Source organism: Pseudopipra pipra, chromosome 23 (assembly GCF_036250125.1).
Source record: "Pseudopipra pipra isolate bDixPip1 chromosome 23, bDixPip1.hap1, whole genome shotgun sequence".
Taxonomy (NCBI): domain Eukaryota; kingdom Metazoa; phylum Chordata; class Aves; order Passeriformes; family Pipridae; genus Pseudopipra; species Pseudopipra pipra.
Window position 1 is genome coordinate 4660794 of NC_087571.1, and position 13820 is coordinate 4674613.

The following is a 13820-nucleotide window of genomic DNA, read 5'->3' on the forward strand; positions in this document are numbered from 1 at the left end:
ACCTCCCTGGGCAGCCCTTTCCAGTGCCTGACAGCCCTTTCCATGAAGAAATCCCTCCTGAAATTTTAACTGAGCACTCCTCAGACAACCTTGCAAAGAATGCTAATGTGCCCAAGAAGCAACAATGCTGAAAGCTGTACAAGTTGTTGTGGAAAAAAAGCACTCACCGACCATCCCTTTGCTCACTTACCCTCATCCAAAATACACAGTGCAACTGAGGAACAGCATCCGAAGAGAGAAAGGCAATTCCTCGTATAATTAAATAATCTTTATTTTATAAAACATAATACAAAGCATCTACACCATTCACTGGTGGAACATTAGTTGCTATTACACAGTAATTCAAACACAAGTTATTATTCCACACTAGCTCTGCAGTTTCCTTTCACAGTTTGCTCTAGCCACCATGGACCAGCCTGAGGACAGGTCCCACCCTGTGCTCCACAGCCTGGGAGTTGTGTTTCTGGGTGTGTGAGTCCATGCTGGACACACTGTGAGGCCTTGCTCTGAGATGCTGCTGCAGCTCCACCTCATAAAGCTGTTCCTAATTGCCCTTTTGTTTCCTGGTGCCTTTGTTTAACCTCTAAAGCCATTGATGGATGTTCTCCTTACAACCAAGTTCAAAGGAGGGCACCACTGAGCCCCTGTAATTCAAAACATCTCCACACAAGGTACCTGCAGTCAGTGACACCCTCACTCACCTGGGCAGGTTGGGATGTCCAGGTAACCACCCCCCAAACCTCAGAGCCCAGACCACCAGGGCTGCCCAGGAAGCTCTTCTTGCTGGGCAAGTCCACAGCTGCACTGAGCAAGAAGCAGGCTGTTCTCACCTGCCTTCCTTCAGGCCTTGCTGCTGAAAGCCCCTTTTCCTGGTCAGGCTGGCTGCTGAACCTCCTCTGGCTCTGGATTTACTGCAATCCTTCCCAGGGAAAACCCACCAGACATCCTTCCTTCAGCCTGGGGGGTCCATGTGAACCAGAAGCAGCACATCCTTAGTCGCTTTGGCTCCCACCTTTGCCAAACACCTCGGACTCCTGCTCCTGGGAGGCAAGCAGATGCTGGGAAGTGCCATGTTCAGGTGACAGAAGTGCTGCTGACGGCTCATAGTGAGAAGTGCTTGGCTCAAAGCAACAGCATTTTGCTTTTACGCAGCACAAACCACCCAGCATCCATCAAAGGTGGCTCGGTGTCAAATGGAACCCCCCACGAGGTAGGTAATGCTGTCCCCACTCCACAAAGTGGGTAAGCTGAGGCAAAAAGGCTCCTTGACACTCTCAGGAGAGCTGGGAAAGAACCAGCAAGCCCCAACTAGCCCTTCTTGTCTCCCTTCAAGGCTCAGTAGTGCTGGATGAGTCAAGTTTCCTCTGCAGGACCAGCTCACCACTTGGCTCTGCTCATCTGAAGGGCTTTTTTGGGCTCTTCAGGTCTTTGGCTGCTGCAGGGGAGGCTCAGGCCCTGAGCTGCTCTGGAGTGCTGGAGCTCAAATGAAATGATCCTAATAATGACAGCAACAACAAAGGAACAGCTGAAGAAGATGCAGTGGAACAAACACCAGAAGCTGCCAAATGGGGACAATGTTTCCCTGCAAATGGGACCAGATAAGTAATGATTATTTTTTTCTCTCAGTCAGGTTCACTTTTTTTTTGATTAAAAAAGGCCACACTGTGCCTCTCTGCTTCTTTAATTATTAAACTGCAAAATAAGTCTCTCTGACCCTATAAATGCTCATTTTATAAAGTGACACAGATCCAACGAGGGAGACAAAGTGAATTCAAAGCCCAGAGGTCAAGGCATCAATTCAGATGAAGGAGAGCCAAGATCAGGTCTCTGGCTTGCACAAGGACAAATTCAGAGCTGGGCAGCAATTCCACCTCAGCCACTGGGTTTTTGGAGATGCAGGTTGGCCACTCTTCAATCAGAAATCCCAGTTTGGATTTGGGTCAATAAGCCCAGCAGAGGGAATTTTGGTGTTCTGCAGACAATCAGCCAGAAAACCCCTTACTGGCAAGTCCTGAGGGGGCTTCTCACAACAGAGAGTCACTCAAGGAGCTAAAAGGAGTGTTTGCAGGGGATGGCTGGAGTTTTAACAGTCAGGGATGAAGAGGGAAAAGTCATAAAAGCATTTCCCACCAGGGGCTGTGTCTTTGGGTGTATTCACAGAGCACCTAGTCCTGTAAGGCTCCAGTGCTGATTAGAGCTTCTGGACACTACAGAAAAATAAGTTATCAATATGTTAATAAATAAGTTATTAAAAGGAATTAGAAAGGGTAGGAAACAACAACCTACCTAAAATACTGATTTTTCTAGAGTCACACTCTAGCTCAACCACCAAAGCTGTTTCTCCCAAAGGGAACATCAGGATAATGAACAAAGTGCAGTTAACAACCATCACTCTGCATGGATGTAGCACCTCTCAAGGAAAAGTCTGAAAGTGCATGACACAGATGGCTCAGCTCCATCACCCCCAAGTCACAGATGGGGAATTAGGCACAGAGTTAGAGTTATGTGACTTGCCCAAGGTCACACAACCAGTTGGTGGAAGAGCCAGGAATTTGATGCAACACTAGAACATGCTTCTTCCTACCAGTAGGAACACTCTTAGCTGCCTACACTGTACAGGACACTGAACATGAAGACCCAGTGTTATCTCCTCCTCTCTTCTCCAAGGTTCTACCAGTGCTGAAGGTTTTCTACTCATGCCACTATTTACACCTGCACTGCTGGACTAGTCAATGGTCAGTATATAAAATTAGCCCTTCTTTCCCTCGTGCCATCCAGCGTGTGCTCACCCAGCCCCTGCCAGGCCAAACACTGCAGCCCCAATGAATCCATGGCCCAGCTCCACGGACGGCAGTGGAGCCGCGCCAGGGATAAACTTGGCTCCAGAACCGCTAACGTGAGCTGGCTCCTCTCCCCATTCCAGGCACGATCCCCCCCTCCCTGCCAGGCAGCGTGAACTCGAGGAAGTCTCTCCTCAGCACCCCCCTCAGTGGGTTTTCAGGTGCCCGTTGGTTTTCAGGCAGCAGGCGCCGCTCCGGCAGCTCCTCCACGCCTGGTACTTCCTCATGCTCTTCCTCCTGGCGAAGCGGCAGATGCTGAGCATGAACACCCAGGACACGGCGTACATGATCACCCCCCCCAGCTTGATGTACCAGCGGGGCCGGGGGGAGGCCAGCTCGCAGTACATCAGCCAGGCCCCCATCCCGATCCGCACGCCGGTGAACAGGACCACGAAGAGGAAATCCACCACGTCGCCCGTGAGGGTGTGGTAGGAGCCCGTCTCCTTGAGGAACCAGCGGGCCTGCAGCAGGGGGTTGGTGATCTCGCTGCCGAAGATCACGGCGTTGACGTCCGCCGCCGACTCGCCCAGGGCCAGCGAGGCTGCGATGCCCACGATGCTCACTAGGTGGTGGGCCAGCATCAGGGCACCCTCCGTCTGGAAGTACACGCACCAGCACAGGTCGAAGAGGAAGTAGCCCAAGCTAAGGCACAGCCCGTGCACCTGGAGGGTCGTGTTGGGTGATCCTGAAAGGTGGAGACATAAAGAACTTTAAGGCAGCGAGCAGGAGCTGAGACAAGGAAGGGGTGTTGGCTTGTGCTGGTCACAGCCCGGCCAGAGAAGTCCCCCCAAGTCACAATGCCACGGCTGTCAGTCCGGCAGCTGCACACACGTCATGGCCACACAGTGACCAAACTGCAGCTGGGCAGGGCCAGCACACGAGGAAATGCAGTGCCAGGCTCCCCATCTCTCTCGAGCTTCCCATCACAGAGCAGCTCAGAGACCACTGCAGTCACCACTCCTCGAGCGGGCAGAGGTGGTGGGAGAGCCCCTCAGTGCCACCACCCACGCAGGGAGCTGGGACCACAGCTGGCATCACTCACCTGGGTGACTCAAAGGCCAGGGCCCATCGATAAAGCCAATGTAAGCAGAGAGACAGGTGGCCAGGATGCCATGGGTCAGGGTGACCAGCCTGCAGCTCCACTCGCAATTCCGGTGCCTGTAGCGGTGGCAGAACCACTTGTAGAGGGAGAACCAGCCCAGCAGACTGCAGGCCACCCTCAGGGGCAGGGGGAACAGCATCCTGTCAGGGGGACAGGGACACAGAACGGATCACAAACACACAGAAGGGGGACCAGAAGGTCTGTAAGTTATCAGGACAAGGTGAAAACCACTTTACTCTCCTCACTGCAGACTTCATTTCGTCTTTAATGGCACCAAGACCCCCAAATCTTTTTGATGCAAAAGAATAAGAATCTATGCCCATAAAGATTATTTTTCCAGCGGTATTTCTTTTACATGTCTTCCCTCACTCACTGTGCAATACAGAATCTCTCAAACGAGTAAAAAACACACTGCCAGAACAAAATTACAGTGCACAGACAACTGTGGGTGCTGCTCTTGGTGCTAAAAGCCCCCCCAGTTATTTAATAATCAAATATCTACACCTCATTCATATTTATAACACCTTTCTGTGAAATACAAGATATGTCTCATCACTCCTGAGCACTCAGGGAAGTGCATCAGAAGCAGTTGAGTCATGCTTTGGGATACAGGAGTTTCCAGTTGGGCAACAGCAGAAGCACCAGTGGTACCTGCTGCCCAACTCTGGCCTCACACCCAAACTCACACCAAAGAGACTTCACGTGATGAGGAGTCAGAGCTGCACAGCCCAGCCTTCCTGTTTGGCCTGTTGAGGTATTCCCAGGAATGACTGGAGGCTGGGTAAACAAAACCATTATGTTTTAATGGGCCTTGGGAACACGGCAGATGAAATGAGGATGTGATTAACTGCTCTGACCAGGAGTTTCCATGCACATCCCTGGGACGTGAGGCCCAGAGTCAGGGCACATAGGGAAGGAAGAATTCTGACGTGACAAAAGGGACTGACCAGCTGGAGAAGGCTGGTAAAAGGAAGAGGAACAAGCTTTTAAACATTTTGAGGTGTTCTCCACACCTACTCACGAAAAAGATACTTCTCCATGCCCTGGAAGGAAAGAAGAGGCTGTTGTCCAACTGCACATCAAAGCTCAACAGTTAATGGCTTTAAACTGACAGAGAGCAGGATTAGATGGGATATTTGGGAGAAATTCTTCCCTGGGAGGGTGGGGAGGCCCTGGCACAGGTTGCCCAGAGAAGCTGTGGCTGCCCCAGCCCTGGAAGTGTCCAAGGCCAGGTTGGACAGGGTTTGGAGCAACCTGGGCTGGTGGAAGGTGTCCCTGCCCATGGCAGGAATGAGATGATTTTTAAGATTCCTTCCAACCCAAACCATTCTGTTATTTGTCCTTAGCACATATAATACATATTGCACCTGTGCATTACGTCTGTACCTGGATGCCAGACAGGCTATTATCATTTAAAACCCACCAATAATTATATAATAATAATAATAATAAATAATATAATATAAAAATATATAAAATAAATATAGATATATAGAAATATATCACATACAAAAATAATATAATATCTAAATATGACACAATATCTAAATACAATAATAGATCTAAAATATATATATATTTAGATATCTATATTATATTAGTATATATATTACGTATATAATTATATTATTATGTATATTATTCTATGTCATATATATTATATTATTATTTGTATCACCAGTAGCAACGTGGCCCCGAATGAAAGCAGGCTCTACAATAAACACGCGCCTAAAAACCTGGTGCAGAACAGCCCGGAAGAGCTTAAAAATCAGACGGGAAAACCAGATGGGCACCTCCCGCAAAGCACCGTTATTTCCTTATTGCCTTTTTTTTTTTTTTTTTTTTTTTTTTTGTAGTACAAGTAATAAAATGGAGGAGCCCAGAGACCGCAACACAGAGAGATCGAACCGCATCCCAGGGGCAGAGCCCAGCGCCGGCCCCAATCCCGCATCCTGCCCTTTCCCGCGGGATGCAGCCGCCCCCCCATCCCCGCGCGCATCCCCGCGGGCTCCCGCCCAACCTTATTCCCTTGCCCGGCTCCTCCCGGCCTGGCTCGGCTCCTCCCGGCTCCCGAAAGGTCCGGGAACAGGGTCCGGAGCCTTCCCTTCCCCGCGGAGCCGCGGCCGCCCCCGCCGCGCCGGAGAGGAAGCGGCGGCCGAGGGGCACCTGGCGGCGGGGAGGAGGGACCGCAGGGATGGAAGGGATGGAGTGCGGATGGCAGAGCGGGAATCGGGATGGCAGCGATGGAATGGGGATAGCAGGGCTGGAGAAGGGATGGCAGGGATGGGATAAGGATGGCAGGGCTGGAATGGGGACCGCTGGACGAGAATACGGACGGCAGGGCTGGAATAGGGATGGCAGGGATGGAGGGGATGGAATGGGGATGGCAGGGATGGAGGGGATGGAATGGGGATGGCAGGACGGGAATCGGGATGGCAGCGATGGAATGGGGATAACAGGGCTGCAGGAGGGACGGCAGGGCTGCAGGAGGGACGGCAGGGCTGCAGGAGGGACGGCAGGGCTGCAGGAGGGATGGAATAGGGATGGCAAGGCTGGAGGAGGGATGGAATAGGGATGGCAGGACGGGAATCGGGATGGCAGCGATGGAATGGGGATAGCAGGGCTGGAGAAGGGATAGCAGGGATGGAATAAGAATGGCAGGGCTGGAATGGGGACAGCAAGGCTGGAATGGGGATGGCCGGACGGGAATATGGATGGCAGGGTTGGAGGAGAGATGGCAGGATGGGAATAGGACCCTAGAGCCTTCACCATCCTCGTATCCCTGCTCCCAGAACAAGGTCGTGTTCCCACAGGGCACACAAAGCCTGTGGGCACAGAGAATCGGTCCCACCCCCCCTCCCACCCGCTCCAGTCACCTGGTGTGTGGCAGGGATAACCCCGGGGGTGATCTTCACACAAAGCACACCGGGGGTTTGCTTTACTCACACCCAGGCAGCACCTGCTGGGAACAGGCTCTTCTCCAGAACTCCCAAAGCTGTGTCGCACCAGGTTCGAGGTTCCGTGCCCTGCAGGGTTTATCACCCAGCAGTGCAGCTTCAGCAGGCTGGGAGAGCACAGAGCCCGGCCCCAACATCCCCTCCATCCCCTGCTTAGGCAGCAGTTACAAAGCCCAGCAATTTCTTCTCACTGTTCCCATTCAGTGCTCACCATTCTCTGGCCTGCCTTCCACATCCACAGAGCAGCAAAATGCAGGACACCTCCTCCAACCAACACACGGGCTCCTGGCTGATGTTACCAAACTGAAAGGGAGCAGGTTTAGATATCAGGAAAAAAACTCTTCCCTGGGAGAGTGGGGAGGCCCTGGCACAGGTTGCCCAGAGAAGCTGTGGCTGCTCCATCCCTGGAAGTGTCCAAGGCCAGGTTGGACAGGGCTTGGACCAACCTGGGCTAGTGGAAGGTGTCCCTGCCCATGGCAGGGGGTGGAACAGGATGATCTTTAAGGTCTCTTCTAACCCAAACCATTCTATGATTCTGTGGATGTTGACTGAGCAGCCAAGAAGAAAAATGAGCGTGTTCACACAAGGCACAGACTTATGGATTTAATGCAGGAGGTAGAAATACAGAGAAACTGTGCATTTCTATTTTCTAGGTCATATAATGTGCAAAATTTGCATCGTGAGGTGCAAAGTGGCGAGTTAAACCACCCCCCAGTGGATTGTACCAGAAGTGAGGTGCAGCTTATACACTAATTTTCCTGTTTGCTTTGTGCAGACTCAGCCATTTCAATGGGCTGTGTTGCACTGGCTCGTTTTGCCTGCAGATGAACAGAGTTCAGCAAAACAGCTCAGGGCAGGACACCTCTGCAAGCAGTTGTCTGCACTCTGCTGCCCCATTTAGTGCAGTTCCACCCTCCCCCAGCAGCACATTCTTTCCTCTTGCCTTCTGTACCTGTTCTAACCAGAGCTGGAGGGTCACAGTGTGCTAGCTTACAGCTCTGAGAAACTCCTTGTCCACAGATAAACTGGGAATACACAGGAACTCCAAACACCCAGTGACAGGCCACGACCAAGGCTCACTTTTTGTGACTGTAAAATCAAAAGGACATTCATCTGTCAAGGATATTTGACAGATAAAAGCCAGGCACCTGTATTAAGATTCACATTCTTTAAAATGCAAGTACCCAAATCCAATGGGATGCCGAGAGTGGAGCTAAATGGTTTTCTAGCATCACATCAGAGAATTTCAAATTAAAACTGTCCTTAGATGAGAAGTGGTCCATGACCACCTGAGGGCACTTACTTTGCTTCAAGTCCCAGGATGGCTGCCATCAGTTTTGGTTGCTTGCAAGCAAGGTGGGTGCACTGGGCTACTGTCCTACAGCTGAAGGAAAAGCATTTCCTTGTTGGAAGCCAAGCCCAGGCTCACCTCCACTCCAGACACCAGTCACAGGTTCCCAGCTGGAAACAGTCACTCAGCAGTGACCTGGGACATCTCATGGCACCAAGGGTGTTCCCACACTTCCAACTGCTTCTCCAAAGGTAGTGTAGCCAAAACACCCTGCAACTTGAGCCTTCCAAAACAGTCACTGCCAGGATGAAACCCAGCAGTGAGGCACTGGTGCTGTAGAGAAAAAAAAAAAGGCAACCATGGCCAGAATTTAAGTTACCCCATGACCTTGTGCCCATCAGGAGCAAACCCCTCAGTTCAATGGCCCGTTCTTAAGTTCCCTGCAGTACTGACTCATTGGTTATGGGTCCATTAGTCACAAATCTGAGCTTCAGCTGCCCCTCACACCTCAAGCCTGACCTGCAGAGCACGTGGCTCAGTCTGAGCTTGTCTTCTCACCAGCTCACTCCTTCCTGAGCAGCACGAAGCAGTGGTGGTTTAAGTTCCCTCCAGCCTGTTTGCCTCACTTCCTTAACTTCAGCTGCTTCCTTAAGACCCAGAAAAAAGAACATTACAGCAACCATTTCTTTTAAAAAAAGAGAACATAATTTTATTAGAAGTCTCATGACTCACAGGAGTTTTTGGAAGAGCACAGGGTCCATCCCTCAGGCCCCCAGAGCCAGCCCAGCTGGAGGACAAAGCTCCTGCTTTCCTAAACAGTAACTTGCCTGGATTCACAGCTGCAGTGCTTTCAGTGGACTTGTCAAAAGTGAGGTTATTTCAGGTCATTTTTTTTTAATCTCTCCAAACACCTTATTCTAACCCCCAGCCAAGGCTGATATCTGCCCTGAAAAACACCAAAATTAGTGAGATAAGAGGCATGGAGGAGCTCCCTTCCTTCCCACTGCTTTCCTCTGCAGCAGGACTGACACCTCACTCCAGCAACACCCACACAGGCAGTTCCAGGGGCTCTTCAGCTCCATGAAGAACCTCCCCTAAAATCTTGGAAAGCAGCAACCAGCCCTGCTAAGCCTGCAAGCAACACAAGGCCCTTTGTTTCTCAGCTCCAAGCGGGGCTTTTATAGGAGAGTAAATCTCAACTGCAGCCTTAAACAGAGGGAAATTCACATTAAAACCCCAGGGGAAAATGTCAGAACACGACTCTGAGAGGTAAAGAAAACAAGAGAACTAGTCCATGCTCCAAGGCCTGCTGGTGTGGAGCAGATGTTACACTGAGACCTATCTTGTCATGACTGTCACCCCTGAAAATAGTCACACATTTGACTCATTAGCTATGAATTCAGCTTTAGTGGCTTGTAAATGATCCAACCCCAGGACAGAAAGAGCGTCCAGGGGGGCTCTTCTCTATCCTCTCTCACCCACAAAAAACCTGATTATCTTTTTTAAGCAATCCAAGGCCAGGAGAACACCTGCTTATGGAGTTTATTGGCACGAGTCTAATTCCTGACTCTTGTTTGCAAGGGCTTGAGCCAGTCCCAGTGAAGTCACACTGCTCTAAGATCAGTATCTGCTTGAATGCCAGTATTAAAAAAAAAAAAGAAAAGGAAATGTATCATTTAAAACAAGGAGGTAAAACATTGCCTCACCTCAAGTACCATCACTCCACACACTCAAAGGACAACTCTCCTACACCCCTGAAAGCACTTCAGTCTGGTTCTGAGGCTTTCATTGAGTACTTAGGAAAGCACATTGTCCAAATCCAGGATTACAGAGAGTGAGGCTCAGCAAATCTTTGCCAGGTCACACCCCTACCCAGCCCCACTGGCAGGAAGGTTGGATTTTCCATGTTTGATTTTCTCTGCGCTGTAAAATAATTCTACCTCAGAAACGGTGACAGAGCACACGGACTGTGCCATTACTGGCTGCAGACTGAGCAGGTCTGGCATTGCCACCCTCCTTGTGTGACTGTACCATTGCTGCAGAGGTCAGGGAATCAGCCACAGGCTCCTCGGATTTCCACTCAGATCCCTCTTTTCCCAGCTTTTCCACGTTCCTCGCGCTGACCCGTCTCCTTCCAGGGGTAGCAAACCAGCGCCAGAGAGTCATTTTAGGGGCTCTTTTGGCAGGAATAAGCTCCAGCAGCCAGGCCCCAAGGCCAGGGGATTGTCCTCCACAGCCCATCAATGAGCAGCCACGTGTCCATTCATTCTCACAGGTTCATTCCCCCTCCTCAGGCGCGTCCAGGGAAGGTGTTTTCTCACCATCTTCCTCCTGACGAAGCGGCAGATTTCAACCAGGAACCCCAGGGACACCACGTACATGGCCAGGCCCCCAGCCTTGAGGAGCCAGCTGGGGCGAGGGGACACCACCATGGCCCCCATGATCCAGGCTCCCCCCACGATCCTCAGGGCCAGGAAGAGGAGCACGAAGAGGGAGTCCACCAGCTCCCCCAGGAAGGTGCGGTACCGGCCCGTCTCCCGCAGGAACCAGCGGGTCTGGAGCAGGGGGTTGGTGATCTCGCTGACAAACACGACAGCGTTGACCTCCGTGGCAGATTTGCCCAGCCCCAGCACCAGGGCCATGCCACAGATGCTCAGGGTGTGGTGGAACAGCATCAGGCCCCCCTCTGTCTGGAAATACAGGCACCAGCCCAGGTCAAAGATGAAGTAGCCCAAGGTCAGGGACAGCACGTGGGTCTGGAGAGGTGTGTTTGGGGAACCTGAAATGAAAGATGTACGTGAGATAAGCCTGTTTAAGGTGTTCTTCTACAATATGGAGCAGTACAGGTTGTGAGGTGCCTCTTTCCTCCTCGGTTTCCAGCCTTATCCCATGGGCCACGTGCCAAGCTGGAAGCTGGGATGTCTGGTCCTGCTTTCCCTTCACACCCTGTCCTGCCACACTGCTGCTTCTTTCTTTTTCTCTCACAAGCCCTTTAAAAAGCAGGGATGGAAAGTCAGACTTCCAGCAGCAGAACTATTTGAGATTTAATGATAGAAAACATCAAACAAAACGCTGCAGAGACAAATGTCAGGAGTTATTACACCCTTAAAGATGTGAAAGCACTTAGTCTGTTCTCAACATTGCTACATCTGATGCTGCAATAAACTCAAGCTGCCAAGCTGAACACTTTTAATGTAAACCAAATAAATCAAAATAAGAAAAAAAAAGAAAAAAAAAAAGAACAAAAAGATGAATAGTAAGAAGTGATAAAGGCAGGGGAATTCAACAAAATCCTCCCCCAAACACCCCAAAACCACCCATAAGAGGAGAGCAAAAGCAAAAGAGGGAGGGCAAACCCCCTTCTTCCACCTGTGACAGAAGCACAGGTGAGCACAGGGCATGACAAGGACGTGGGTGAGGCTCCAAACACACCTGCGTGGGTCAGAGGCCAGGGGCCGGCCAGGAGGGCGGTGTAACCCGAGAGGCAGGTGACAACGAGCCCGTGCAGGAGGGTGACCAGGCGGCAGCTCCACTCGCAGGAGCGGTGCTTGTTCCAGCGGCAGAGGCAGAGGTACAGGCACAGCCAGGCGAGGAAGCTGCAGGTCACCTCCAGAGCGATGGACACCATCCTGCTGGACACAGGGGAGAGCGTCAGGAGGGCAGCAACACCCCTGGGTTCATCCCCACCACCCACCTCGGGGTCCTCCCCAGCACATTCATGGAAACCCCGGAGAGGGGAATACAACCAACCAACCAACCAACCCCCAAATCCCAAACCGCGAGCAAAACAGCCCAACCCGGAGCCTTGTCCCCCTCCCCTGAGCACGGCGCTCTCCCGAGCCCCCCTTTAGCAGCAAATGGCCAAAACCACGGGCTCAGCCCTCCCGGTGCCAAAGCGCCCCTGCCCGCCCCGACAACCCCTCTCCCTCGAGGACCAGGACACGCGGGGGGACCAGACCCCATCCCCAGCACGGCACAGGGCAGGGGTTCCCCGACAGCCCGGGACCCCCCCGGTCCTTACCCCGGTCCGGGCGCTGCCGCCGCCCCGCCGGCACTGGCCCCTCTCCGGCTCTGCTCGCCCGGGACCTGCAGCTCCGGGGCTGTCCGGGCTGGGAGGCGGTGCCGCCACCCGCGGAGCCTTTTATCTGCCCTGCCCCGCCCTGCCCCGCCCTGCCCCGCCCTGCCCCGGCCGGGCCCCCGCGGGCTCCCCGGAGGATGCTCCCCCTGCATCCCCGCTCGCTCTGCCCCGCTTTTACCCACCCCGGAGGCGAACAGGCTGCCTGTTCCCCCACCCCGGGGCTGGGAGAGAGCCGAGCTGCCGGGCAGGGCGGGGAGGGAAGGGGGAACGGGGCGGGGGAAACAGGGACGAAAGTTTGGTACCTCCGGCCAGCCCCAGCCCTGCCGGCTGCGGCGCTCCCGGAGAGCCCCCGGCCCTCACTTGGGCTGGATGTTTTCCTCTGTGATGGAGGAGGATAAAGCTGAGAATAAAGCCGGATCAGGCTGATGTCTCTCTCTTTTTTTTTTTTCCCCTCTTAAGTGTCCCGGAGTCCTCTTTCAACTTTTGTACCAGTTTTGAGAACAGAGGCAGACAGGGACCAGCTTTGTGTCGTCCTGATTGCAGGGAGGGGAGGCTGAGACGGGAGTGGGCGAGTTTGGGACAGCTCGGGGCCGAGCTGGGGAGTGGTGCCGGACGGACGATTAACAGAGAGATGTGACACAGAACACGCAGAACAGGATGAGTGAGTGAGGAGCTGAGCCCAGCAGAGGCAGGCGTGAGTAACCAGGGGAGGGCTGTGCTTCCTCCAAGCCCTCACAGCCAACTCACACGGTGTCATTTCTGTTTACTCAAGTTACTGTAAAAATTGAGGTTGTGTGTCCCAAACAAGCCAAACCTTCCCTACATCCAGAGCTCCACGCTGGGAGTGAAACCAACCCCTCAGAGCCCCCACCTGTGTCACTGAGATCATCGTATGTGCTGCACTCCAGAGGATGGAAATATTTGGGAATATTTGGGAATATTTGTCCTTTGATATTCTGAGGATGCCAACTGTCTCTGGATGAGAAGAGCAGGAACTCTACAGACAGACCATAACGTCCAAACTCCAGTTTGATTTTGGAGCTGTGGGGTCTGGCTTGTGAGTGACCAGATCACACATAAAAATAAAAGATGAGTGGATTTGCACCCCTTATACTCGCAGGTGACAGGGATGGGACCCCCAGAGGTGTTTTTAGGCAGGGACTCAGCTGAGAGTCAGCTCTTTACTCCCTCCTGGGGTTCATGTCACTGAGTCCCAGTGGTGGAGGAGCCCTTTTCCTTGGAGGAGAGTGGGGACAGAGAGCTTGGGGACTGCTCAGGCACAAGAGCAGCCTTGGTGGCAGCTCAGGTTGCTCAAGAAGGTCACCTGAGTTCTGATAGCACATCTTGGGAGCAACTGCTCCCTGCATTGCTTGGCTGTGGCTGTGGGAGGGGACTCTCACTCTTGGAAAGCTGGAATTTCCTGCTCTGTTTATTTTGATGCTCCTGTGAGACTGGAAGTGTTCCTAGATGACAGGGGGATGAAGAGATTTCTCTTCCAGCTGGAGCTTTGTTTTTTTTCGTGAAGCAAACAAGCTGCTGGTGTTTGTTTTCC

At 52.4% G+C, this 13820-nt stretch overlaps 2 protein-coding genes across 2 annotated transcripts; both read right to left on the bottom strand.

Moving 5' to 3' along the window:
• Positions 1 to 250: 250 nt before the first annotated feature.
• LOC135402035 (TLC domain-containing protein 5-like) lies at positions 251 to 6086 on the bottom strand. Its single transcript, XM_064634720.1, has 3 exons — positions 5963 to 6086; positions 3883 to 4082; positions 251 to 3525 (listed from the first exon to the last, which is right to left on the bottom strand). The coding sequence occupies exons 2-3, from the start codon at positions 4079 to 4081 to the stop codon at positions 2987 to 2989; spliced, it is 738 nt and encodes a 245-aa protein (XP_064490790.1). The 5' UTR covers position 4082; positions 5963 to 6086; the 3' UTR covers positions 251 to 2986.
• A 2795-nt stretch (positions 6087 to 8881) lies between these two features.
• LOC135401942 (TLC domain-containing protein 5-like) lies at positions 8882 to 11929 on the bottom strand. The gene is made up of 2 exons (XM_064634549.1): positions 11623 to 11929; positions 8882 to 10969 (listed from the first exon to the last, which is right to left on the bottom strand). Exons 1-2 carry the CDS (start codon positions 11816 to 11818, stop codon positions 10431 to 10433), a joined length of 735 nt encoding a protein of 244 aa, XP_064490619.1. The 5' UTR covers positions 11819 to 11929; the 3' UTR covers positions 8882 to 10430.
• Positions 11930 to 13820: the final 1891 nt, after the last annotated feature.